At 38.2% G+C, this 26,569-nt stretch overlaps 1 protein-coding gene across 1 annotated transcript in view; it reads right to left on the bottom strand.

Annotated features, from left to right (window-relative positions):
• OGDHL (oxoglutarate dehydrogenase L) overlaps nucleotides 1-26,569 on the bottom strand; it is a 55,175-nt gene that overhangs the window by 20,616 nt on the left and 7,990 nt on the right. Inside the window, exons 3-16 of the mRNA XM_064464844.1 lie at nucleotides 24,169-24,348; nucleotides 20,434-20,536; nucleotides 16,959-17,074; nucleotides 14,866-15,020; nucleotides 11,779-11,925; nucleotides 11,079-11,169; nucleotides 10,398-10,577; nucleotides 9,887-10,015; nucleotides 9,327-9,506; nucleotides 8,857-9,009; nucleotides 7,439-7,541; nucleotides 6,702-6,830; nucleotides 4,240-4,390; nucleotides 2,108-2,235 (exon numbers count right to left, since the gene is read on the bottom strand). Coding sequence (XP_064320914.1) covers nucleotides 2,108-2,235; nucleotides 4,240-4,390; nucleotides 6,702-6,830; nucleotides 7,439-7,541; nucleotides 8,857-9,009; nucleotides 9,327-9,506; nucleotides 9,887-10,015; nucleotides 10,398-10,577; nucleotides 11,079-11,169; nucleotides 11,779-11,925; nucleotides 14,866-15,020; nucleotides 16,959-17,074; nucleotides 20,434-20,536; nucleotides 24,169-24,348 — 1,945 coding nt within the window. The remainder of the gene's footprint in view (nucleotides 1-2,107; nucleotides 2,236-4,239; nucleotides 4,391-6,701; nucleotides 6,831-7,438; nucleotides 7,542-8,856; nucleotides 9,010-9,326; nucleotides 9,507-9,886; nucleotides 10,016-10,397; nucleotides 10,578-11,078; nucleotides 11,170-11,778; nucleotides 11,926-14,865; nucleotides 15,021-16,958; nucleotides 17,075-20,433; nucleotides 20,537-24,168; nucleotides 24,349-26,569) is intronic.

Here is a 26,569-nt window from a genome sequence, read left to right as displayed (position 1 = left end):
TTAATATTATTAGCAATAGGTAATGTGTAGCATATCTCATGCTGGCTTTGGCTGGGATAGAGCTAAATCTCTTCAGAGTAGCTAGTATGGGGCTTTGTTTTCGATTTCTGCTGAGAACAGTGTTGATAGCACCGGGATGTTTTAGTTCCTGCTGAGCAGGGCTTGCACAGAGCCCAGGCCCTCACCCCACCCCACCCACGAGGGGCTGGGGGGGCACAAGGGGTTGGGAGGGGACACTGTCTGGACAGCTGACCCCAAATGACCCAAGGGATGCTTCATACCATATGACACCATGCTCAGCTCACATTTGGAGTGATGATGTTTGTCTTCCCAAGTAACTGTTAAGCGTGATTGAGCCCTGCTGCCCTGGGGATGGCTGAGCACCCGCCTGCCCGTGGGAAGGGGTGCAGGAATTCCTTGTTTTGTTCTGCTTTGCTTGCATGCACAGCTTTTGCTTTACCTGTTAAACTGTCTTTATATCAACCTATGAGTTTTCTCACTTTTACTCTTCCAATTCTCTCCGCCAACCCACCTGGGTAAGTGAATGAGTAGCTGCATGAAGCTTAGCGGCTGGCTGGGCTTAAACCACAACATATGTAAAAATGACTGATCAAATACTTCTGGAACTTTGAAGCAAGCAGCTATCAATTACCATCTTTATCTACTACAATGTTTCATCTTTTCCCTTCACACTAGCTCTGTAATGGATATGAAACAATATTTCATTATTTATCCATAGGATCAATAACAATTTGATAAATTATTAGATGTTTTCCTTTTGTGTTCCACGTTCCTCTTGCCACCCTCATCATGTCAGAGTGAGGTTATCCATTCTCTGCGCCTGAAGGTAAAATGTCTGTCCAGTACCAAAAATACAATTCACCATGATTAATACTATCACTAACAAGAATTTGTTTTCTTGAAATAGCACCATTCAGAATGGCAGTTCAGATAAAAATCCATCCTGGCCTTATATCTGTATTACAAAGTGTCCCTGATTTTGCTGACAGCTCCTCCCCTTTTGAGAAATCATTGGGTGCGTGTTCCAGCATTGCCAAGATCAACCACAACAGATGGATACTTTCAACTGAAACCTATAATTGTAAAATGTGGGGATGTTTAAGAGATGCCACAACCTGAGAGGAAGAGCTTTGATACCCGTTTCATACAACTTACAGCTTTTTTCCACATTCTCTTTCTTGCTGAGCTGTTTCTCATATAGCTACATTAGTCTCTGAAACTCATGTCATTACTATGTAATTTCCTGTTAGATACTAATGAGACCAATGCTACATGTTTTGTGACTTCCACCAAAAGCTGCTTACGTCTCACAGTTGATAGTTTTGAAGTACAAGCATGTTCTAAGCAGCCTAAACAAATAACCATTTGAAGAGTGCAGAAAGTTTTCCACCACAAGCACATTGAAACCTGCAAATTCATGTGCCTGATACCACAGGCAGCACATTCAAAAACTAAAGAAAACAAAAAAGGAAACAAAACCACAAACAAACACCCAGTTGAAGTTTTCCCCTCTAGTTTTTAATTTATGCTAAAATGTTAAAACTAAAATGTACGTTAAAAATGAAACCTATCATATCACACTGTAGGAAAAAACCAAGAGTTTGGCTTAAAGTTTATACTACAGTGAGTTTTTTAAAAACCCTTCAAGACAACAAGGGACAAATCTTACAATGAACAGGGTAAATTTATTGAATTTCTTGGTAGAACTACCTTTTTTAGGAAGTGAGAGGGCGGGGAATCAGTTTAGGCATTTTTGATTGGACTTTAGACCCCTGCTTTGCAATTCCAGGCTCCCGCCTGGGGAGCCAAAACAGCCAATAACAAAACTGCTATGAATGTGATAATGTCAACACACAACAAAGGCAGAGTTTGTTTATTTTTAAATGCCACTAGCAGAAGGAGACTTTTGTTTGTTCTGAGGCTTGGCAAACTCAAGGAAAAGTATAACTTTGTAGCCAGGAGGCTTAACCCCATTAAAGCAAAATCAGAACAAAAATCCTCTTAATTAGTAGTCATCAGCTCCTACACCTTGTTAGAGACCTATTAGAACATAAGCAGATCTGTCAGATAGTTACCCCGTACATACCTAAAACACCATATTCAGAGAGGGAGCTGTTGCACACAGTATAGGGTGCCTGCTGCTCCCAGAGGTGATTCATGGGTACACACGTTCTCTTGTCAACTTCTTGATCGTGAAGGACATGATGACGATGGCTGCAAATAGGTGTTGAAAGAAATTTATTAGCTAAGAATAACTTTGGGCTTTAACAGAGCTATTTTCAAAGATGAACCGTCAAAGCTATGTTCTAGAAAGCATGCAAGCAGTACAGTTATCTTTGCTTTACACAACAGCCTGGTTTGCTTGAAACCTAGCAATACCATCACATGTCTTAATACGATTGCTGCACTATAAGGACTTTCACTGACTATCCAGGCTTGTTTTCAAGCACTCATGGAAACCGAACATTCCTCATCACTAGTAGAACTCGGGGGAAGAGGGGAAGAGGTGGGGAGGCTGTTGCTATAAAATATACTGATTAGAGTTAAAAAAACCCAACCAACCAAACAAACAAAATTTTATTAAAAACATTCAAATTCTATTAAACTTTTCCTCAAAACTTCTGTTTGCCTTTTATGCAAAATTTTAATCTAATCTAATCTCAGCACCAAGACTTGAAGCAGTTGTATCCTCTTTCCTGTGATTTCCACTCGCATGCACCATCTACAGCTCTCTAGAACACCATTAATCAGCATTAGAATGGGGCACCGAGGAACCCTACCAACACAGAGATGACTGAAGTAATTACTGTAATCCATTCACCCTCTGAGCAGACTGAGTGAATCACACCAATATGTCCAGCTCAACAACTGGTAACATAAGGACAGTTATTATACTGGTAACAACTACTGTGTGTTGTATAGCTGCCAACACTGAAGACTGAATCTTTTTTGTACTTCCCTTTGCTATAATGAACACTAGCAAAAGAGCTCTGAAATGTATTTAGAAGTCAGCAATATAAGGTCAGGAAAAGACAGAATCTTTGAAGAACAGCACAGGGCGGGAGGTAGATAGAGGAAAATACACACACCAGACCAGCTGTTAGGCAGAAATAAGTTTTGCCACTGTCATTCTATTTTTGTCATTCAGCCAAAGGTAGAATGCCTAGCTAGGCGATAAGCTGCTTCAGCATGAAGTTTTGTATTTCCCCAGCGAAAGATGATTACAATGAGCATAGATGGACAGCCAGAAATACACAGACATCAAGTCAGATTTGGCCGTCGTGGGATTGTCAGGTTTACTGACATCAAACCAGTTCAGAATCAAGTCTCTCTCCCCTTTTCCTTCCCTCTCTTCAGATGATAAGGGGCCCAGTCCTTCTATCTGCAGCTTTATTTCTCCCAATTTTCAGTTTTGTTTTCAGGTCTTGTCCAAAGGATTTTGCTAAACTGCTGTTAGAATGGGAACAAAAAAAAAAGCCCAAAAGACTGCATACCAAATGAAGCTCAGCACAGAAACAGAGCACTGTAACAGAGATGACAGGCACCAAGATTTATGTCTTTTCTGCAAGCATTCACAATGAAGCACAGTGCAGCTGCTAGTTCATTCACCCCCAGCAACGGGCTTCGCATCAAAGGCTTCAATTAAATACATCATTAACATTTCACTCCACGGAGAATCAGGTAAGGCAGCAGAACTGTATATATTTTTACCAAGTGATCAGATTCTGCGTTCATTCATGCTCCATAGTCATTAAAAGTCTCGGTACAAAGGATCTTGTTTCACTTAAAAAAGCCTTGCCAACTGGCAATGTGTTTGTTCACAGGATACCCGAGTTCCAAGCAGCCACCACTGGGATGGTATTTAGAAGACTTCAGAATCTGCAGCAGCAAATACCCTTCTTTTATCTCTCAGCAATTAGAGATGGATTGTAGCTGAATTTTTAGTTAAAAAGCAGGAAAAAAAATATCTCTGCTTTTCAGCAAGAGAAGAAAGAAAGGCTCTAAGAACATTTGTTCTGCCTTAAATACAATTCTTTAAAATGCTCTTTACAGAGACACAGGAGATTTGATTATTGTTGACTGCCAGAATCTATAACATCCAGGTTGATGCTGAATAGCCTTAACTTCCCCTTCCCCACAGAAGACCACATTGTTTAAAAAATGTCAAGGTGTTTCTTTAAGTATGGGACAGCATTTAACAGTTATCTCAGTACTCACCTAAAAGTACCCCTCTCCACATCCTGTCCACTTAGCCGGACATGGATCCCTTCTTTCAGAAAAGAGCCAAAAGCCATGTATTCTGCTAAGGCCCAGTCAACAACCCTGTTCTTGGTCATTTCCAAGCGGGCTCTCAAAATCCGAGAGAGTCCTACATTGGAATAAAGATCAGAAATCAATGGACCTACTTCAGAGATATTTTGTGTTCACATTACATTCACCATTCTCCTTCCCCACTGGCTAAGTTAAACACAGATCTAATGGGGTCTACAAATTGTTCTAGAACTGCACTGCTAGCAAAGTAAAATAACTTGTTTCCCCGGCAAAGGGTTGCATAACATTCATATTTTCTTCTTCTAAAACAAGGTAAGATTGGCTGTGTCAGAAACTACTAAGGACAATCAAAAAGACTCATGGTGAAATATTGCTTCTTAAAGATTTATTTTCACATCTCTAACACCAAGTACTGTTTTATAAGAGACTAAAAATATCAGCTATTGGGTTCATGACTTTTCTCTCTTTCTTTCTTTCTTTCATTTTTTCTTGGCATTTATGTTATTGGACTTCTGGAGATATTACAAAGCAAAACAGGCTGGATTCATCTGTATCATATAAATAGGAAATTGTAGCAGCTGGCAACAGATCCTCAGTTGCTAACCAAAAACTGTTCTTTTAACAGTGACTATTTTATAACTTGGGAAGCCAAAACACAAGTTGCAACACTGACCTTTAAACAGAATAAATCTTCAAAGCTGCACACCGGTGCTTCCGGCTTTGAGGCTGTAAGCCTAGTGTAGTCAGTGTCACTTGACACCATCTTGTTTTCACATCTGCCCTGATGCTTTTGGCAAGCTGTCCTATTTGTTATTTTCCCATGCTCGCCTTTGTTACTTTCCCCATTTTTACAAAAATCACTCTGCTCTCTTGCTACATAAAACTATTCTCTCATTGAAACTGTTGAATTTAAAGTGAAAAAAAATCTTGACAATTTTCTCTTTAGAATATCTAAACATTTGATAAAATAAAATAATCTTCCAGTTGTTGAAAGACTGAGATATTAAGCTGTTTCATTCTAGTGGAAGGACAAAGTACATCAAAGGTACTCTTCCCCTTCTAATTCTCCCAAAATGTTCTCTTTCATGGCCTTTTAAACTGCATAAAAGAATCTAGCAGACCAAAATTTGATTTGAACTGTAAATCTATCTTTTATACTGGCAAGTGTTACTTAGTGTCAATGGTTAACCAAGGTACTAAAGAGAGACTGTCTTACCTTTTTAATTAGAATGTCTAATATTAAATTTTATTAGCCAATTATAATTTCAAATTTATCAGTGTCACAACAAAGTGCACAAACGTGTAGGAGAGTTTTAAAAGTTCATCTATTAATTGTGCCTGCTCAACAAGCTTGCAGCTGATAACTGGGAATGTCCTATCATCATTACTTGTAACTGTGTTTGATTGTCCCAAAGGAACACAAACGCATAGAACACGTACAGCAGGCACACCCTATTCCTTGATAGATGGCTCTGGAGAAGAAAGATTAGCTAGAGATTTTATCCAGGAAAAAAAAAAAAGCTCTTCCTCTTGATCCTAAGTATATTCCCTACCAGCCAACAAAAGAAAAAAGATCCCTTAAAGTATCACCGTGTTTCCCCATGGAATGAACATGCTATTGCTCCCTGTAGAGCTGCTAGACTTCAGCCTGCCCAAGGCGTAAAAGAATTAACTCAGAACTTTGACACAGCACCCGGCGCTCCCCAGTGAGACAGGCATATTTAACTTCTTACTATAACAGATACCAAACTCAGAATTGAATCTCTTCAGACCAAAAGCTAAGACTTTTTGAGAAAATGCTGGATTTGTGCTATCATCAGGTAAGTTGAAAGAAAAACTGTGTCTGAATTTGCCTGCACAGAGCCCATTCAGCCTGTACTAAAATTAGGCTCATAGTATATCAGCAATGTTGCCAGGTCTGAAAGGATCAAGCTATAGTCCTGAGTAGAAAGTTATCTAATACAAGAAAAGTGTCTTAAGTGGACGTCAAGTTACCACCAGTTTTAGCATTAAAAAATCCCCAAACATTAGTAGCGCTTTCTGACATGGGTGCCTTACTTCCCAGTAAGTCCCACAAGCGTGCTGCATAGAGGCAGCATTTCCACAAGGACTTGAAGAATGAAAGGAGGTATTAACTTAATGTTACAAAGAGACTTTTACCTCCCTCAGACATAATTTAAATGAGGTAGGGAACAGAAAAAGTGGCATGATACTGAAAGAACATTATGCTGAGAACAAGCAGCAGGACCTTAACTGCCACATTCTCCTTGCCCATAGGGGAGAAGAGTTAAAATAAAAGCCACAGGCATTTCCCTCTTTGGGAAATGGCCCAACAGCACCTGGTGTGCAGAAATATCGAATGTGAGCAAGAAACATAGCCATGAGGAGAAACAAAGACTCCAGCTGACCTGCATGTATTTTGAAGTCTTTGACTGGCACTGAACTAGCCACGTTGCCAATGTGAGTCAGAAGGTCTTCTGAAATGCCAGTTGGAGGACAAGACATGCTCTTGGGTTCTCCATCCACGTTAAAGAATCCTGGAAGTAAAAGATGTTCAAGGAGAGATGTTCAAGGACTGATTAAGAGATACCTACACTATCTACAATTTCTTTGAAAACCCACAACTCTTAAAAGACATTCTAAGCAGCAGCCTAAACCTAGTTCTTTACCTTTTACTGGGAGACACAGTCATTTTGATTGCCTGCATTACAACAGAACTTGATCTTGCAGGCACACAATGATCTGTTTTGTTTCTGCTTTCATTCCCTGTGAAGTCCAGCTACATGGGCAGAGACAGCCAATAAAAGGCACAGGGCACCTCAACCCCTCAAGAAAAAAAAAGGAGCATGAGACATACTCCTTCTTCCTGAAGGTACAGTCAGTTAACAGAAGAAAACACTTCTCTGCTAAACTTAAAAGATGTCTTTTGCAAAGTCACCCCTTTGCATGTTTTTTAAGAAAAGCACCCCTTTCAAGTTGATCTGGCAGAATGTTTTATTTACTATTAACCGGGGCAAACCAAAGGTCACATGTTTTATTTTAAAGGAACACTTTTGGTAAAAACCATTTAAGAGCCCTAGAATATGGACTCAAAATAAAAACACAATAATTTTAACACGAGGATAAGTGAAGGGACACTTCTTACCAGGCCAAGGTGAATCAAGCCAGTGCTTGATATGTAGGATCTTGTTATCCTTAGATCTAGTATATGCTTCTTCACATATTCTATCATACTTTGCGATTTCTTCCTGTAGAACAAAACCTCTCTTTTAAAGATGAATAAACACAACACCTTTGTATCTTACAGATGACACCTAGCATTCAGTATGATAAAAACAGTTCTTTAACCCCAGAAGAAAATTTAATTACAATTATGCAAACAATTTCATTTTATCTAGGATCAAATTGCCTTCTAGAAACGTGCTTACCCACATGACTTTAAATTACTTAGTTTATTGAGCACGTGTTGCAGAGCAGAGTACCAGGAGCTGAAGTTGCAAGCACTGCTCTAGAAGGAGAATGAACTGAAGTACCAAATATAATTTACAGTCATACTTCTACAATCAGCATTATCCAGCTCTCACACTTCAGGATACAGAAGCCACTAAAGACTAGAACAGAACCTCCTAGAAAACTAGCTTGGCTACGGGAGTTTAGCTAAGAATCTGCTGGCCGCACCTATCAATGGCAACAGATCCAAAGCCATACTCTGTAGAGGCAGAACAACTCTACAATACCTATGTTTCAATCCAAAACCACACTCAGTTGAGCTCAGTCTGTTCAGCAAAAAATCCATCCAGGATCCTGGATCCAGTCACCAAAGCCCATGCCCCTACTGGCACATGCTTACAACAGTTCAGGATAGCTAGTTCTGCATGAGCTGTGATCATTCTTGCAGACAACAGATGCACCTACACAAACTGCTTTTTTGATCCATCTGCAATATTCTGTCACTACATAGTTAGCCACGCCTTCTCGGAAGGTCCTTTGTTGCATCTGCACTCTACACATTCACTTTCAAAAAGACTAAGGTAAAGACCTAACCAGCTTAATATGGGCACTAGACTCTACGCTTCATCCTTCTGGGATATTTCAAATGATCTCAGATCTTAGTTGAATTATTGCAAAATGATAAAAACATTAAACTCAATTTATTGCATTATTGCTGGATACAAGCCTGCCAAGGTTATCAATATGAAGTTACAGTTATACCTATGAGCATTCAAATACTGTCTTACTGCCGAATCAAGATCCTGGAGATGAACAGCTGACATATGCCTCCATCTCTAGCAATCACATCTGATCACCTTTTACAAATCTCAGAACTGAAGCAAATTTTTTTCTGTGCAATATGTATTAATTACTACACAGCACTTTCAGTCCTTTTGTTACAATAGTATCTATTTTACATGAAAACCCAAACAAAACTGCATCAGAAAGTGTCAAAGGGTGAGGACTTATCACAGTAATGAAAGGAAGGTTTTTAAGCAGACAGCATACGGTGACAGCTGTGTCTTCCTACTGACAGCTTCATAAGTTCCCTTTAGTTCTCTTGACGTGTACCTCAAACTCCTGCAGTGTTACAGTCCCATCTGCGATCAGTTTGTCAGCATACTTCTTCAGCACCGGCACCTGCTTATGAATCTGCTTGTACATTAGAGGCTGGGTGAACATCGGTTCATCCATTTCATTATGTCCTCTCCTACGGTAACAAACCTACAAAGGGAAAGACTGTGTTTGTTGGTAAGGAAAAACATGTGATGAAATTCTTTCAATTTCATAGTTTCACAGAGGTTTTAGGAGGTTTATGTTATAAAAACATTTATGGATCATTGTAGGGCTGTTATTCGTTTTGTTGGGGTTTTTTTTTAGGTTTTTTGTTTGTTTATCTGTTGGTTTGGTTTGTTGGTTTTTTTAAATGAAGAAACTAAAGGCCATTAAAATAAAAATGTTTCTTGACCGGGTCTTTTAAGCCACAGAAAAATAAGAGAGTGGTACATAATATACAGAATGAAAAGAAACCCAAGACTTACCAAGTCAACCACCACATCTTTATTGAACGTGTTCCGCCATTCTGCAGCTACACTGCACACATACATCACTGCTTCAGGGTCATCAGCATTCACATGAAAAATGGGAGCATTGACCACACGAGCAACATCAGTAGGATATGGAGATGAACGGGCCATACGGGGGTCTGTGGTGAAGCCAATCTAAAAATTCCAGGAACTTCCATTAAAATGTGGGCATCTCCCTCTACTTTGTTTTGAACGCTTGAGGTTTTCTGTTAATGGTCATTTACATAGCAGTAGTATCGGCTTTTCATTTTGGCTAGCTAGCTTCTTTTTGCTCCCTTAAAAACAAAACAAAGCAAACCTAATCCAATTCAGTGTTACAAATTGAGTGAAATAAATGTAGGTGATAAAATATTATCCACTCAGAGTTACTAGATACTATGATCATTTTCAGGAACATCCTAACTATTCAATAACTGGGGGGACATTGCACCCTGCTAAAGACAAACAAGAATAAAAAGAAATACACTAGCAACTATTCAGCAGACAAACTGATTAGAAAATGTTCTACTTCTTACCTGGTTGTTGACCACAACGTGAATAGTGCCATTTGTGGTATAGGATGGGAGGTCACTAAGATGGAATGTCTCATAAACCACTCCTTGTCCTGCAAAGGCAGCATCCCCATGTAATAATATGGACATAACCTAAGGGGGAGGATTATACACACATATCCACACATATATTAGAAAACAAAACTGCAATTTAAGCTTCTCAGAAGGATTTCTTTGCTCCATATTTCTGTAGCGCTTATAAAACAGAACAGTATTTTTATAATAAACCACAGCTGTGTCAGCATTCTGCTGCCTTTGCTCGGTTCACAAATGAAAGAAAGTTTTAAGCCTACTTCCTGAAGTTACCCTTGAGGTACCATGTCAAAAACCTTATCTAGTTCAACAGGTGATATATCCCTTTTGTGAAGGAGAAAAGGAGGAAGACTCTGTGATACAAAACTACTGGTAAACTCTTTTTATTAAAAATAATATTAAAAACTACCGGTAAGAGTTACTCTATTAAAAAAATCTTTACCTTTTTCCCTGCTGTATCCCCTCGATAAAACTGTTCAGCTTTTGTCTTCCCTTGCACAACAGGATCAACTGCTTCCAAGTGAGATGGGTTAGCCATCAGGGACAGAGTGATTTTCTTGTTTGTTGCTCGGTTGATCCTCTCATGGTACATTCCCAGGTGATATTTTACATCCCCAGATCCCTAACATGCAAGATGTATTCAAAGTTCAGGAATGTCATTCATACCAGCTGCACCTGATTGACTATGCCTAAAATTTGTGCTTCAGTCTGAAAAATGCATCTAGGTAATTGTACATCAGTATGCACGATGGGTTTGACACCATAATTTCAAACTGGAATACTGTTCCTATTTTATTAGTGTCACTATCCAATATTGGATAACTATTACAGAATATTGATACCCATTTAATTTACATGAAACAGAGATTAAGAATTCAGTCAAATGACCTGGAACTTACTTATCTACAGTCATTCCTAAGACATCTTCTGCATGTTAGAGGTACAGTATAGTCTTTAGATTTGTTAAGAAATTTCACCAAATCATATTCCTCAAGCTAGAAAAGACAACAGTGCATTTCAGTAGCTGATAATGCTATTTTCATAATAACCATGACCAAAATGACTGAAGACTACCTTGAACATTGACCTCTATATATAGGTCTATACAGAAACAGCACCTTACCTCATCAGCTGCTTCAAGTTTGGGATCAAACTGACAGAAGATCTGCTCCAGCTCCTTTCGGATTACGTTAGCCAATACATTCAGCCTACCTCTAAGAAAATACCAAACATAGTTATGTCTCAGAAATGGTAATAACAGAGTTAACAGCATAAAACCTACAAAATCAGCAAGCCATCTCTGTCAGAAATTTGCAAGTAAGAAGTTCATTTCAAACTTTTGAACCAGAAACCCTTCATTCTACCCTTCTCCTCCCATTGCAAAGGTCCTCCAATGCATTCCCACCGATGTTTTACGATACCTAGTCTCCCACATATGGGCAATGAATTTTGAAGCTACCCAGGAGACTTAACGTGATGACATTAATAATTAATTAAGGCAGATCACAAAATTAAGTTTGATACTATCTTACACCAAGCTTTCTCAGTTCTAGACTCTATGCAGTGGGACAGATTCCATGGCTGCTGCCACATTTGCTTGCAGCTTCAAAGTACACGGAATAGAGTTCCACTAGCATTTACCGGTGAAGCCTGTAGCCTCTCACTGGCAGGTATTTGTTACAGTTCTGTGTTCCCATTACTCACAACGACTGACTCTTGCTGCCCTAGGTTCTCTAATATCAACTTCGTTAATAAAACTCTAGAACGCAAAACTTGTCTTAAGACAATAAGCCCCTTTGCTGGGGGGTTTCCATTGACATTACCTATGAGGCATCCCCATTATAACATATTCAATTCCCATTTCACTGGATTTATCAATGATGGTCTTAAGTGCAGGAATCATTACTTCACATCCTTCCAAACCAAATCTCTTTTCGGAAGACCACTTGCGAGCAAGGAAGTCTTCAAATCTTTGCCAAAAAGAAACCCAAAAAGACAAGAGAGAGTGTTTGTATTAAGATAATGTAGAAAATACTTATTGTCAAACATCTTTTAGCAAATAAAATTACATTACACTGTTTTAAAACATCTGTGAATACATGTTTTTAGGCCTCTGGAAGTAAGTCACATGTAGGGAGGAAGACCTAGGAGAGAATTAAGTCTTATTTCTACTCCATCTGAGAAGTACGTACAAGGACTTTGAAACAATTCAGACAGGAAGAAGAGCCTCCACCTCAGATAAAATTAACTTCCCAAGTTAAACTCTGCTCCTTCCCATGTACACAAAATGTATACTGGCCACGGGGAAAGCAGAGTAACAGCAAAGAAGTCTCTTCTATGGATTGAAGAAGACATAACAGAGAACCTGTATTTTCTGGAAGTAATTATTTAAAACTTGTAGAAATACAGTTGAAAGCACGCCTATTTCATAGGTCCTATTCAATGGCAGGGCTCCTCAGACTGTGTGAGGTAACAGCTGGTAATGTGCCAAGAACTAGGACACTGGCATCTCTGCCTCGGCTGCAGCAGGAGGAAGATGTCAATCCTTGACAGCTCTACGTTCTTTCGTTCTTTAATGCATTTGGGCCAGAGGCAATGTGAGTGGTTAAAAGTACCTTTGAACAAACACTGAAAGGATTATATGTTGTAGAGCTTGGAGATACAAAAGGCAAAGAAAATACATCTTCATTAAAATAACTGTATTGGTTACATCATCTGTGCAACGCCTCGACTCATAACACTGCCATAATCCATTAATACTCAGCTTATTCCTCACTTAGAACACTGACATTTATCTCTTTATATTGAAGTCCTAAAAGCAGGGAAATGAAGAGTTGCCAAAAGACTCTCCTTAGCTCACCCATCAATACCCTTACAATTCGGGCATCTAAGCAACAAGTCAGACCCTCCGCTGAGCTGTGCTGCCAGAGTTCCTCAGGGAAGTCAGCGGGGCTATGCCAGTTTATATAAACTGAAAGTGGGGTCCCATGTGAACAGCAAGTCCTACAGGGCAAATCAAAGCAGTGGTTGTACACGCAGTTTTCCTCCTCTTTGCAGCTGCAAGTTAAGCCAGTACTGGACAAGCAGAAAGTTCATTATTTGAGGCAAACTGCCGCTGAGTGTGCAGAACTAAAATATTTCACTGTCACATCTTGCAAGTCCCCCATATGCCACTGTGAGTCCACGAGGGCTGGCAGCTCACCCGCTGTCACTGCATGCGTTCAGTACCTAATGAGGAGCAAGTCTTATGAAAGATGGTTACTCTCAGAGGGATAATCCAGAAATGCTTGACCCTGCAAGGCTTAAGATGATGCCCAGATCAGACTACATAGTCAGGGTCTAACATGTTTACTAATGCATACACAAAGTAACTCACAGATATACAATAATATTTTACAGGAGGAAATGTTAAAAATGACCCTTTGTTCAATAACCTGTATCAGTGAACACCACAAAGGATGAGAAATCCTACTTTAAAATTCAGTTTCAAGAACCTGAAGCATGCAGTACTTGGAACGAACATTTTTGAAAATGGTATTCTTGAGCAAAATCCACTTTACAAAGCCACAAATCTCAAGAGCACAACCAGTTTTCTATAAAACCAGATTTTTTTCTTGATCATTTTCAGACAAAAAGAAAAAGCATGCTAGAGATCGCTGCATAGAATTTTACATAAAACGTTTTTCTTCCATTTTCAGCAGACAATTAATTTAGCAGAAGATGAACATTCAGCTCCTTCATGCAACTAGAAACCCCAGATCTTTCCACAGCTTAGTCAGGCAGGAATAAAAGCACAAATCCTTGTCTCAAGATAAATGGAAATGGTTGATACTGAGGGCTTGTTAAACAAACTTACTTAAGTGCAATATTCATTTGACCATTAAGTGACTTTCCTATTTCAATTTAATTTAAACTTTTCACCAGACAATCTTGCTATAATATTGGCAAACAAAACCTGGCAAAAATATCTCCCCACACCTCCAATAAGCATTTCATTTTTAAGTCTTTCAACATAGAAGCTTAATCAAAAAATGTGTCTTTATAAATCTCTAACTCTTGTATTTATCAAAGGATATGCGAACTGTTTCAGATTAAGAACTGTAATAAATCTTGTGCCCAAGAAGACAGTCTTGTTCTAGGGGTGAGAGGGTAATTCAGTCTCTGGGATGGCAGTATTTCCATACAGATAGCCACAATGGGAGCAATCAATAAACCGTTTCCAAACACGCATTCACATATTACAGAGACCAAAACTGCTGCCAGGTCATGCAATGGTACAGCACATCTTGGCATACCCCAAAAGGAGAACGGCAAAAACAGGACGTAAAATCACATTATGCCTCTCAAATCCAGTCCCATGTTGGCACAGCCTTCCAAAGAGACTGTTAGCATCCCAGCGAGTCAAACAATGCTCATGTCAACATTTCACCCATCTAAAAGTTCTCCTTGATCTGACTGTTAGAACGGCTTCCTTTGATCATGTGCTACTAGAAAGATGCACAGTAGATAGAATATATCAGAAGATCAGTATCCAATGTTGCTTTGATACCTATTTTCTGAAATAGGTTATGAATCTTTAAAACAGATGCATATTACTAGTCTCTTGTTGAAACAATTTTTTCCCAGTTTATATCTGCAAGCCAATGAAAACACTGCCAGATATGCCACTAAAGGCTGCATGTCTTAGACACCACAACTTGCCTTTGAAGAAAATAGAATACTAGAAGTCACTACACAGACCCTGACATACTCACAGCACACACTTTCCTTTGATACCACAGCCAGGTTAACTACACCCTCCTGCACTCCAGATCTCATTTAGACTCTCCACCTCCACCTCAGCAGTTTACAGACTGCACCAGCTTACACCCAGAAGCCCAGAGCAGTTTCCCAGCACCACCCCAGCATACCTCATCGAGCGCACCAGCCTTGCCAACAAAGTCCTTTTTTCCTCATTAGTAAACTTCATAACTCCCGGTGTCTCAAACTTCTGCCGGATCCACTGGCACTGCTCCACATCATTGATGAACATAAACTCCAAGCCAATATGTTGGCAGTAGGTATTCTAGGATGTGAAAGTACCAACAAAGAAGCTTTAGGAGTTAATGGGTCATGAAGAAACAAATATATTTTTTAAATTATATTTTCTGTACATATTACTCTTCTGAAAGCTATCTTGTCTTCTTCCTCTTCCACTATATCTTCCCCACAGTAATCCTATAAGCAATTAAATTACTTTACTGGATCTAGTTTTGTGCCAGAAAGCTTTTCCTACAATGAAACATTTCAAAATTTTGAATCTGGAAGATTCTCATCTGGTAATACATTCAAAGTAGGCCAATAAATCTGCCTTAACCTGACTGACATATTTCACCTAACTCGCTACTGTTCTTACAGGCATAAGAGAGTCTTTTCTTTAGATGCACCAGCAAAGATTTCAAGTCATTTATCAAAATTTGCCATGCCTTTTTTAAATGTCACCTGAAATCAAGCAATAAAGACTACGAGAAGACAGCTACGAAGCCTCATGCAAATTACTGGTAACTGTCAAGTCTCAGAAGGTTGGAAATCTGAAAAAGAATCAAGCAGCTGAGAGCAGAGAAAGGGCAGGGAAAAACGCAAAGACACTTCAGAAATCTTATCTTGTCGTTGCATTTTTTAAATTTTCTTTTTCTTACCATAAAAAGAGTATTACACCAGAAAAATGGGTCCAAAACACAAGTCAACAGAAGTAAGGCTATTGTGAGTTTGAGACAAAACCATTCTGAACACATACTATGTGTTCAGACTCAGAGTATGTACTGCCTCTAAAAAGGAATTTAAGGTTAACTTCAGTGAAAAAAAATCCAAAGCTCTGGAGAGAAGAGGGAAACCAGAGGGTTATTTCTCTTTAACACAAATCAGTTCCTTGAGGATTTTAGATTTTGCGACTGATTTTGTCCATTTGTTTGCACATTACAATTTTAAGGATTATCTCTTGAAAATCGCTGCACAAACATGCTAGAAGTGCAAAAACCAAAAAACAAATATAGAGCTCGAATGCACAACAGAGATGTCATGGCCTAACAATTTACCATGCTTCAACTAAGCCAATGTAACAGTCAAACGTGCAAGTCAACACATTCTCTCACACTTGCAACAGGTCAAAGCCATGAACTCTTACATGCTCAGTAATTATTTTATTTTTACATCCTTGTAACTTAGTTCTGTATTTCATCCTTTAAAATGTTTCCTCACCCCTAGCTCTTTTTACTCCAATGGATTTCATTACCATGTAACAGAAATCTCTACGACTTCAGTACTCCAAAATCCTGGAAAGAGCACAATCGGGAATAGCCAGTACTTACGAACTCAATTTACAAATCCATTACCATTCCTACTTGCTGTTTTGTTATTTGGAGTTCCCCTCTAATTATATTCATTTCTTTAAATCACTTTTGCTTTAAATTATTTTAGCTTTGGTGACATCACATGGCATAACCATAACAACTGCCAGATAATGAAACTCTAGAAAAAGGACTGGGGATGGAAAACAAGGATGATCACTATCTACAAGCTATAGCTGGGCTTTCATGAATTTGGTACCCAACCCTCACATTTTCACTCAGGTAGAAGTCTCACTGATGCTCGGGCTCTGGGAGCAACCCCTGCACGTCCTGAGTACTGCATGCAAAGGTGTTTTATCTGTGGTAGAACACTTAAAAGACAAGTTGTAAAGGCTCTTCTCCTTTTAACATCAGCTCTTTACAGAACCAGAGCCCAAATTGGTGTTCTACCTTATTCACCTCTTTTATACTCATCCTTAATCTACGTATTTCAGATACCCAGGCAATGAAATTAATGGTGCTGCCATCTCTAGAAACAGTACAAGGGTTATTTTTTATGTCATTTGAATTCTTTACATGCTCTATTAATAACTGAAAAATGATGATGTTTGTGACTGACAACTGGAAAAAGATCACTTCTGTTTGGATGAAAACAATGACAAATAAAAAAAACTGACCTCCAGCCGTTTGATGATCTCTCGTAAAGAAAGACTGTTCTCATTTCCTCCTATGAAGGTGGTTGTAGGCAGCTGAAAGACTTTGTCCAAATCTGATTCGTGCAAACCATAAAACCCTACAACAGGTATATTATCAATTTGCGAAGCAGGGCAGGAGACAAAAAGGAAGCCAGCTTTGTTTTTCAAACCACCCCAAATTAAGCTTAATAAAGCAACATTAAGAAAGAGGGTACCAGATTAAAAATTGGAAGCATGAATATTTTGGAAGCACCCGTTAGTGCAATGCACTTTAGTCTGGATTTTAAAAAGAGATGTTTTCATTAAAGAGTTTATGTTTGATTAGAAGTACCAAACCATTCTTAAATGCTCAGATAGAACAACTGAAATTAAAATCACCCACACCTTTTTATATTTTGGCATATTAGCATACCTGCCATCAATCCACCATATTATATCTTGCAATTCACTGTTCACTAAAATAACTAACTAATGACAGGAGCTTCTTCCTCGCTCTACCATAAGCAACAAAATCAAAAAGAACCCCTATTCACAGACAGAACCAGTTGGTTGGGAGCATACCAGATTAACTTATACTACATCAACAGATAGACTAAGAGAAAATACAGAACATGATCAATATAACACTGTGCGAACACTCTGGCAGAGCTTCCAAGGCATCTCTATTTACCCTCTTTCCCTTTATAGGGAAGTTAGTTGGAAATAGCCATGTAATGACCTGTACAGCTCTACTTCCCAACCGGTGACCCCTTCTAAAATGCGCAGATTTACACACAGACACACACCCCCCAGCTAAGACAAAAGCTTGTTTAAGCATATAGTCCCATCTTGATTTAGACATGTCTAAACTTGTTCTGGCTGAGAATATGGTTTAAGAAAATACTTAACTTAACTATTACACAGCTTCAAAAGCCAAAATACACAACAGACAAGACTGAAAGGCTAGTATCGATACAAGTTAAAAGCTTTGCATGATGAAGTTTAACCTAGACTTGTTAAATGAAGAAAGGAAAAATAGTAATTTGCTTCTTATAATTGTAAGAAGCAAATGTATAAAACTTATAATACACATTACATACAGTTATGTAAACTTATATAGAGATAAAAATTATACATGTGTGTGTGCACATGTAAAAATATTTTTTAAACTAGAAATAGCTTCTATATTTTTAATTTTGAATTCTTTATCTTGGTTCTGGATAAGCTGCAGGCATCCACGTTAACACTGATATGACAGCCCGCACATAACTCTTAAATCAATATAGAATAGTGCTCTGTATTCCCTGTTAAATGAATTTTCTGAAGATGAAAGCAAAGAAGCAATTTAAAGATGAAATAACAGAACTAAGCATTTACAGTTGAAGTCAGGCCATAGGATTGCATTACCACCACTTTTACTGTACAGCGCTGTCAGTAATAACACATTTTGTGTTTTTAAAATAATATCATTTAAAATAATATATTTAAATTATTAATTTTTGTTTTAATAATTTTAATAATATATTAAGTGTCAAATCTGGAGAGATGAAAAAATTGTTTGTGTACCACTATTTCTCCCTTTTGGCACCGTAATAGGTTTTTCCAGCACCAAATTAACTCTGGTTTTCTATAATGCTGATTTTTTTTTAAAAAAAAAAAGGAGAACAAAAAAAAAAGAGGGGGGAGGGACACAGGGGATGACTGGGGCTTTAGTAAAATTTGAAACAAAGCAGTGCTAAAAACCTATTTTTTTTTTCCACCCTTTGCTGACTTTCTCTCAGACTTCACAGGCTCCTCATGTTCTGTCATGCAAAAACCAGGACACATACAGGAGTGATCTGGGCACATACAGAACATCTGTGCTTTGTACTGTAGCACTGCATAGTTACTGAAGCATCACCTCGTGTTTAAAGAGACACAACCTTATTGAAATACAAGAGTTCCCAAAAGCAATTTTATAACACGATTCGTGCAGTAGGTACACCTGAAACTAGCTACGTTTTTAGAAGCAACTCCAGGAAAAATTTCCTACCAGAAGGTTTCTCAAAAAAGAAAGACAGAACAAAGAAAATGCACAGAAAAATCAAACACTAAAATACTTTCTGTACTACCAGAGACTTTTCGTAAGTTTTCTGCCTGGAACATTTGAGGATAGGCAACATTTGAGATTCTTCCCTTTTTTGCTGTGTGAAGACTAGGTTAGAAATATTGTTTCCCCTCACAAACTGAAATATCACCTCAGTTGCACTCTCAGGCACATCCACCCATCTCATTGAGAGGTCTAGCACATTTTTCCTGTGCTTGTGAGGGCTTTGGTATGATGCCTTCTGACCAGTCACAACACTGTACTAAACTATCCATAGAGTTTAAAGGAATTTGTACTGCCGTGCTAGCAATCACCCATGCTCCAAAGAAATTATACTTACTCAGTAAATGTCTAATGTATTTTCTAGTAGGTACTTTCCTTTAATTAAAGCTGACAAACTTCAAAGAGCACACCTGATTTGTGTAAGCACCTCTCTACTTACAGTCGTAAGCGCTCCCCTGCCTTTATATGATCAAGGGTCAGAACCACTTCTTTCCCTACCACCAGAAATAGAAAGCACAGTGGCAAAGAGGCAGTAGAGGTACTTACAGTGAAGTTAAGCAGAATGCGTTTTATCTACTACTTGCACTATGTTTTATGTCTGGTCCAAAAAACTTCCCTACATATCAAAGAAAAATTGATTCAGTGTCTTTATCAAGTAGAAAGTCACCTTTTAAACATACCACGTAGATTGAAGAGTAGAGAAAAATCAATCAGATGGTTTTTTATTCAAGCAGAGAGGAGCAAAGATATTGATCCCTGCAATTTCTCAAAGACATGCCCTCTTAGCGACCAGAACAACCTTTGCAAAAGCAAACCCTAGTGTATTACACTCTTCCAGCAGTAAACTAAAATAATCACCATTGCACTATATACACAAGTCAAGAATTCTACACTTCCTGTGTTTTCTTCTGATAACTTCAAACAGACTTCTTCAAGTTATACAGAAGAAATAAGTATCGGAGGCTAGAATCCAAATTTGGTATGAAATTCACCCAAAGTTCCTCTATCTGGTGTTTTGTTTATTCCTTGTTTTTGCTATTGACTAGCCTTCAGATGTCCCCAGTCAAAACAAGTATCAAGCATAATGGTATAAAAGTCATTTAGATTCCCAGAATCTTGGCCTACTGTATTGATTAGTATTAATTTCTGGTGTGGTTCAAGACCATAAGATTTGGGAATTTTATAAAGTGTTTATAATCATCAGTCATCAGAAGATGAATTCACAGGAACCTCAGCTGTGATCTCAGAGCAGAAATTCCAACACCTCCTTACAGTTGCTCCAAGCAGAAAAGGCAGAAGCTTCCCTGAAATGTCTTATTAAATCTCCTTAGCCCAACGAGACAAGAGACAAATGACTGTTGCAAATAACAAGGCATGCAGCGTACGCACCAAGTTTATCGATTGTAGTGATTAAGTCAGATGGAACAAACGAATCCAAGTCTGCGTCCAGAATTCCAAGGGGATCCAGCTGAGCCACATGATGGCCACGGATCTGAAAAAGGAGGACAGTGAGAGAAAAACAAAATCACACTACCAGAAGTCAGACAAAGTCCCCGATATCTCTCCATAGTATGTATATCAGCCATGAAGTCAAATAAGCAAGCACCACTAATGTCACAAAAGGGTCACAATTCCCAAGTTTTCCCATAAGAACAGGAAATAAGCATTGCATCTTTGGCTACGTATACTACTTCTGTAGTAAAACTGCTGAATACACATCAGAACATAACCTTTATTTTGTCTAACATACAATTTAAACTGAAATAACACTGAAGTCTAAGTAAAGAAAACAACATTGTACTCGAAATCTCTGGGTAAAATTAAGAAACTATGACTAGTCTATAGATCCTGTCACTCACTAATTCAGTCTTTTTGTATTTTTGCCTGAATCCTTGTTTCTGTGCTGGCAGAATACTAAAATACAGCATTGTTGACTTAAAACATAGATTGGTGCTGAAAAAGTTTACATTAGAAGTGAAAGGATCACTCTTCATGAGCTCTGCTACACATCAAATAGCAGCAGATAGCATTTATTTGCATTCATGAAATTTGGGGAATTTAATCTATGATAAAATCAACATTTGAGACATCAAAGAACACAAATTCCACGGGGAACTTAGCCAGCTTTGAGTTATCAATATGATTGGTGTTAATGCATGCCGTGTTGCTATAAACTAGTGCCTTATATAACATATAACATTGCTACAGAGGAAATAACTAATTGAGCCACAAATAAAAACCAAATTTTTTTTAATACAATGTCTCTTTTGTGTGATTCTTATACACCAAATTAGCTCTTCAAAAGCTTTTTATAGCTGAATAGATAAATATTTTCTCCTTAATATTTTTCTTTTTAAGGACAAATTCAGATCACTTGGGTAGAATTTCATTCACACTACTAGTATCCTAATTGTCTCAGAAAAAAATATTAATATAAGTGCAATATTAATAATGAACTGCATTACACAGAAATAGAGTGTCATTAAAGCGTGGTTCATCAAGAAGTGATTTGTAAAAACACTATTGAAATGTTCTATATTTGCAGGAGAGTTCATAATAAAATGCTATCTGCTCAAAAGAAAACAGAAATATGGCATCTTTTTTAGAACACCAGCCCTGTAAATTCAGCCTGGCCTCTGAGACTCTTCCCATCTCATGAATCACCAGTAATAAAACTCTGACAGGCCAAATGATGCCCACAGCAACATCTGTGCCACCTCATTGTTTACAGCGGCACAAAGTCTATCTGACTGGAACTAAACAAACAATTCTGTCTCAAGCATCATCAACAGGAAAGAATTCACCTCCCTAAGCTACATCTGCTCTGCAGTATTAGTAGGAAGAGGAAGAGGATTAGCAAGAACGCCAAAACCCAGAAGAGCAAATCAGTAAAGCACTGTGCCAGGAGCAGTTTGGTCTGTAACTAAAAGGCAGTATTTTCCTCAATATCAAGTTATTTTTTAATAAATTCCACTTCTTTCACTGGATACAAAAAAGAGTGACTGCAAAAATCAGAGATCAACCTTGTGAAAATACACGCATGGAAAGTTTTCATCAATTGCCATAAATTTGACTAAATGCAAGTACAGACTACCCGAAACTAGATTTTTAAATCATATTTTCTAGACACAGATTAAAAAAAATCTACATTACAAAAGAAGACTCGAGAAATTAATTTATCTAGACTCATTTTTCTTAAACACACGCATTTCACTGGAAATCCTTCTTTCAGCGTGTCTGGTGCTCTGCATTAGAAAAAGCAATAGATTAACTGCCTTTGCAGAAGACCAGCTCAACAGACCACAAAGCAGTTTACCACAAAAACCATAAAATACTGACAGGTTTGAGAAATGAAAATTCTGTATCCTTCTCCATTTCATTTCATTATCAGGCAAAGGACGGTCACAAATTGATCGTATCCCTTCAACACTGAATTTAGAGGGTACTAAATACCTTTTAAAAACAGACAGTCGCCTTAGGTAATCCTCTTTCATTGTTTGTCGCAGACACATGGGTGCCTGCCATTTATACAGACATCTCTGTTCCACCACTTGAGTCGGACAGCAGACTCTTTCAAATACAGGAAACAAAATGGCAATCCCTGAACTATTTTCAAGTAAATGGTGCCAAAGCAGCCTAACATTCTCCAGCTTTCTCTAATTCTTCAACAAACTTTCACCGCAGAGTAAAAGCGAATGGGCTGAAGTGGTTGTTTTCTACATAGCTATTTCTAAGCAAATTTCATATATTCTTTATATTCACAAACCTTTCTATTCTTTTACAACAACTCTCCAACAGCTGGAGTAACATGGTTCATATCGGCATCAATGGTGACAATGCAATGTGGACAGAAAAAAGGTTTTTAAAACAAGTTCCCCTTCTGTTCCTCTGTTGATAGCAAGCAGGAGTTAAAATTCTTAATGCAGGGCAGAACAGATCAGCTCAAGTCAAACTGTAGCAAACTTCTTGGGAGGTTACATACTTTTAAAAAAGAAATGAAAACAAATTTTAAATCAAACTGGAATATTTTGCTCAGCACAGATCTACATGTTTAGCAGGGTTTTTTTGTTTCACACTGTTTTGAAGCCTTGCATTGAAATCAAGATATTAAACACAAGTCTAAAAAAAATGTTTAAACTTGTTTTACATTTAGAAAACATCTAACCAAAACCACTGTGTTATTTCCAAAATCCTTCTTCTTTTAGAAGAAAAAAGGAAATTAGACTTAATTTCCTAATTTCATAAAAGGATTTAAAAAAATCTGTGTGAAACAAAGTCAACTTTCAACAGCTCTGTAAAAGAAATTCATCAAAGCTGACCCAAACTTAGTACCGTCAGCCTCCCGAAATTCGATTTCTGGTTAATTCATTATTTCTCCTCTCTCTTTTTACCTATAATCCTGTTCAAATCAGGAATCTCAAAATTCACACTAGATGTATGAGAAGGCAAGCACATTTCTTTCTTTCTTAAAGAAAGGTAGTAACGTTTAGAACTGCAATACAAACTTTCCCAGAGGTGAAGACAGACTTGAATCACAGAGAAGTTTGCTGTTGAAGAGAGGGACAAGTTCTTACTTCACTGCACACATCAGGAGATTCATTAGTACAGTATGACTGGTACAACTCCCTTTATATGAAGCAAAACTATTTCAGAGAACCTAGGTTTCCAATTTGGTCACGTAACTTACTGAATCAGACACACACACACACACACACAAAATCTTAATACAGTCAAGTGAGACAAAAGAATAGTAAAGGCTAAGCATCAACATGTTTGGCTCCTGCTCCTGGTAAACAGGCAAAACCCAATAGATTCATGTTCCCCTTTCACAAATGACCATCTCCATAAAGAGCTTCCAGCTTAAGTCAGATGACCAGCACTAGGGCTGTGGGTAATCTGAATCCTGAGTTTACTAAGCCAGAGCAGCATCCCAGTCTGAATCCAGGACCTCAGTGTTCAGGCACTCTGCAGGGAAGAAAAGACTGTCTAGTGCAAGACATTTTGGATCAGAAGTTAGACAATAGGCAAGAGTTAAGACCAGAAGACAAGCAAGAACACAAAAAGGAAGAAAAAGGTTGTCTGCAAAGTAGAGGCCCTCCCACACCTACCCCAAAGTACACTTACTTGGTATGCTCTTATCAAAGACTGCACAGCAAGGTGATCTTCAACAAGCTTTTCAGCTTTACCTGGTGTCTGGGCCAGGCCATGGCTCTGAAGAAATGATGCCTTTCTTTCCAACTGATCTGGTAGATGGAGGTCATATGCTTGGCCAGCATTAGCATTTCGGAAAAAAGAATCCCAGGACTGGAGATGTATACAGAGAAGGAAAGAAGGAGGAAAACTTACTACCTCAAACAAAATTCTCAAACAAAAGCAGCTCCTTCAAGCTGCAGATGGTACCTCATTACATTACAGCATTAAATACCACTAACAGCCAGCAGAAAGAGAGCATGGATACATCCATATCTTGGTACCGACTGCATGTTTCATTTACACAGAGTCCTTTTCATCTCATTTCTTACACTGAGCTTGTTCAGTGGAAAACTCTCCAGCACAGGTGAGTGCAAAACATCTTTGTACATTATTCATTAACACAGCTCTTCTTAACTGTGATGTTTCTTCAGGCAACCAGTAATGGGTATGATATTATGCTGCTGTTAAAGAGGTATCAAGCCTCAAGTTATGGAAGTGGGGGGACTCCCTGAACCTGTGGGCGGGAACCTCATCATTAGCATGAAGCCACTGCCCGAGAAACACTGCTTTAATGCACCTCTCTTACTTCTTTATTAATACAAGGTTGCATTGATACAAATGTGATAAACTTACTTAATTTATCACCCTGCTCTCGCCCAGACTTGATTTAAACATAGCCTAACTTTTATGTGCTGTGCCAAATTAAGGCAGACAGATCATGCTTCATGGTCAGTTCCAGACACACTGATGAAGAACTCATTCCTCCTCCCTTCTCTCATTTATGCCCATTTCTTCTTACCTTGACATCCTGCTAGCCACACTGAGATTAGAAGTCTGAATTTTCACAACATACCATAAACAGGCTACAAGAGAGTCTATTACTACAACTGCATTTCCTCCAGTATTCTGGCTGTCCACCTTCTTACTCTGTATTAAGAGCAGTACTGTTATTCCATGCCCATACAGCACCTAGTCTCAGAATTTGCCAATCCCAGACAGTAAGAGACAGATACAATCCCTTCGTGTTCCAACTAAGGCTACTTAGACTGGAGAAATTATTTTGGCAATACACATTTATGAACTTTCATTAAATTAGGAAATTCCAAACACATGTGGATCCATGACAGATCTGACACTTGGTATCAAAGTTTTAATACAGAATATGCTTTGCTTATGTTAAGGTTCCTTCCTCGCTTTTTCCAATACCATGATACACATACAATGACGATAATAATATACCTATTCCTTTGTTGAGTCAAAAGCTTTTCATTTACATGTAAAAGTTACCACAGCACAGCCCCACAAACAATTTAGTATGTTTTTAGACAAGTGCACTGCTGAGAGACCTGCTAACAAAATCCAAATAGGACTTGCCCAACATGCTACCTGTTTAAGGAAAATATGCACAGGACCCTTTTTTTCATGTAAACTCACAAATATAAAGAAATACCTTCTAAATGTTTACATCTGAAGATGCAGCCAGCAGGATGGAAGGAACCCACACTATTTTTTCCCATCGCATTTTTGAACTTATTGATTTGCTGGGCAGGCTTGACATTTAATCAGAGGGGAGGGAAAATACATCATTTGGCTACAGAAAATTAGTTTTTTCTAGATACACATCCATCAAAACCTTTGCAAATTCCTATAGTGTCTTTCAAGATTGATACCAGATTATAGTCTTCAAGTCCTGTGTATCAATGTCAGTCTCTGGCAACAGCATTTGCCATGTGACTGGACAGACAGAAGACCAGCTTGGTCTCACAACAAACCTGCAGGTTCTCAACTAAATTAGTAAAGTTCTTTAAGAAGATGGTAGAGGAGACTTATAATAGAAAGATACATCTGTAAAAAATAGATTACTATAGTGATACATGATACAATCCTTTTTTTCCCCATACTGTAGTTAACCATTATTTTTCCAACTAATATAATACAATTCAAGTGATTCAGTGGCAGTATTCTACTCTCATATAATAAACAGTGTTGCACTTAGAATAACAAGTAACATATTAGTTATCTTGACGGTTTGTTTTTTCTTCTAGTGACATCACAATATTTATCAACTGCAGTGAGGACGGTAAGGCCTTAGATGGCACACACTGAGCATCACTACATCATTTTTAAAAAAAAAAAACAGATGAAGTCAAAACAAAAACCTCACACTTTTTCAAGTACATCAAACAAGGAATTACACACTCAGGGTAGAGCAGCTGCATACAGGATAACATGTCAGGCATTATGTACTTAATATCCAACCATGCAGTTTTGTAATTAATCTTGTGATAGTAATAACTGAGCCTTGTCAAGCTTCTCTTTTATGATCTATGGT

Source organism: Phalacrocorax carbo, chromosome 13 (genome assembly GCF_963921805.1).
Source record: "Phalacrocorax carbo chromosome 13, bPhaCar2.1, whole genome shotgun sequence".
NCBI lineage: Eukaryota > Metazoa > Chordata > Aves > Suliformes > Phalacrocoracidae > Phalacrocorax > Phalacrocorax carbo.
The sequence above is the reverse complement of the archived record's forward strand: the minus strand, read 5'-3'. Positions and strand labels throughout refer to the sequence as shown.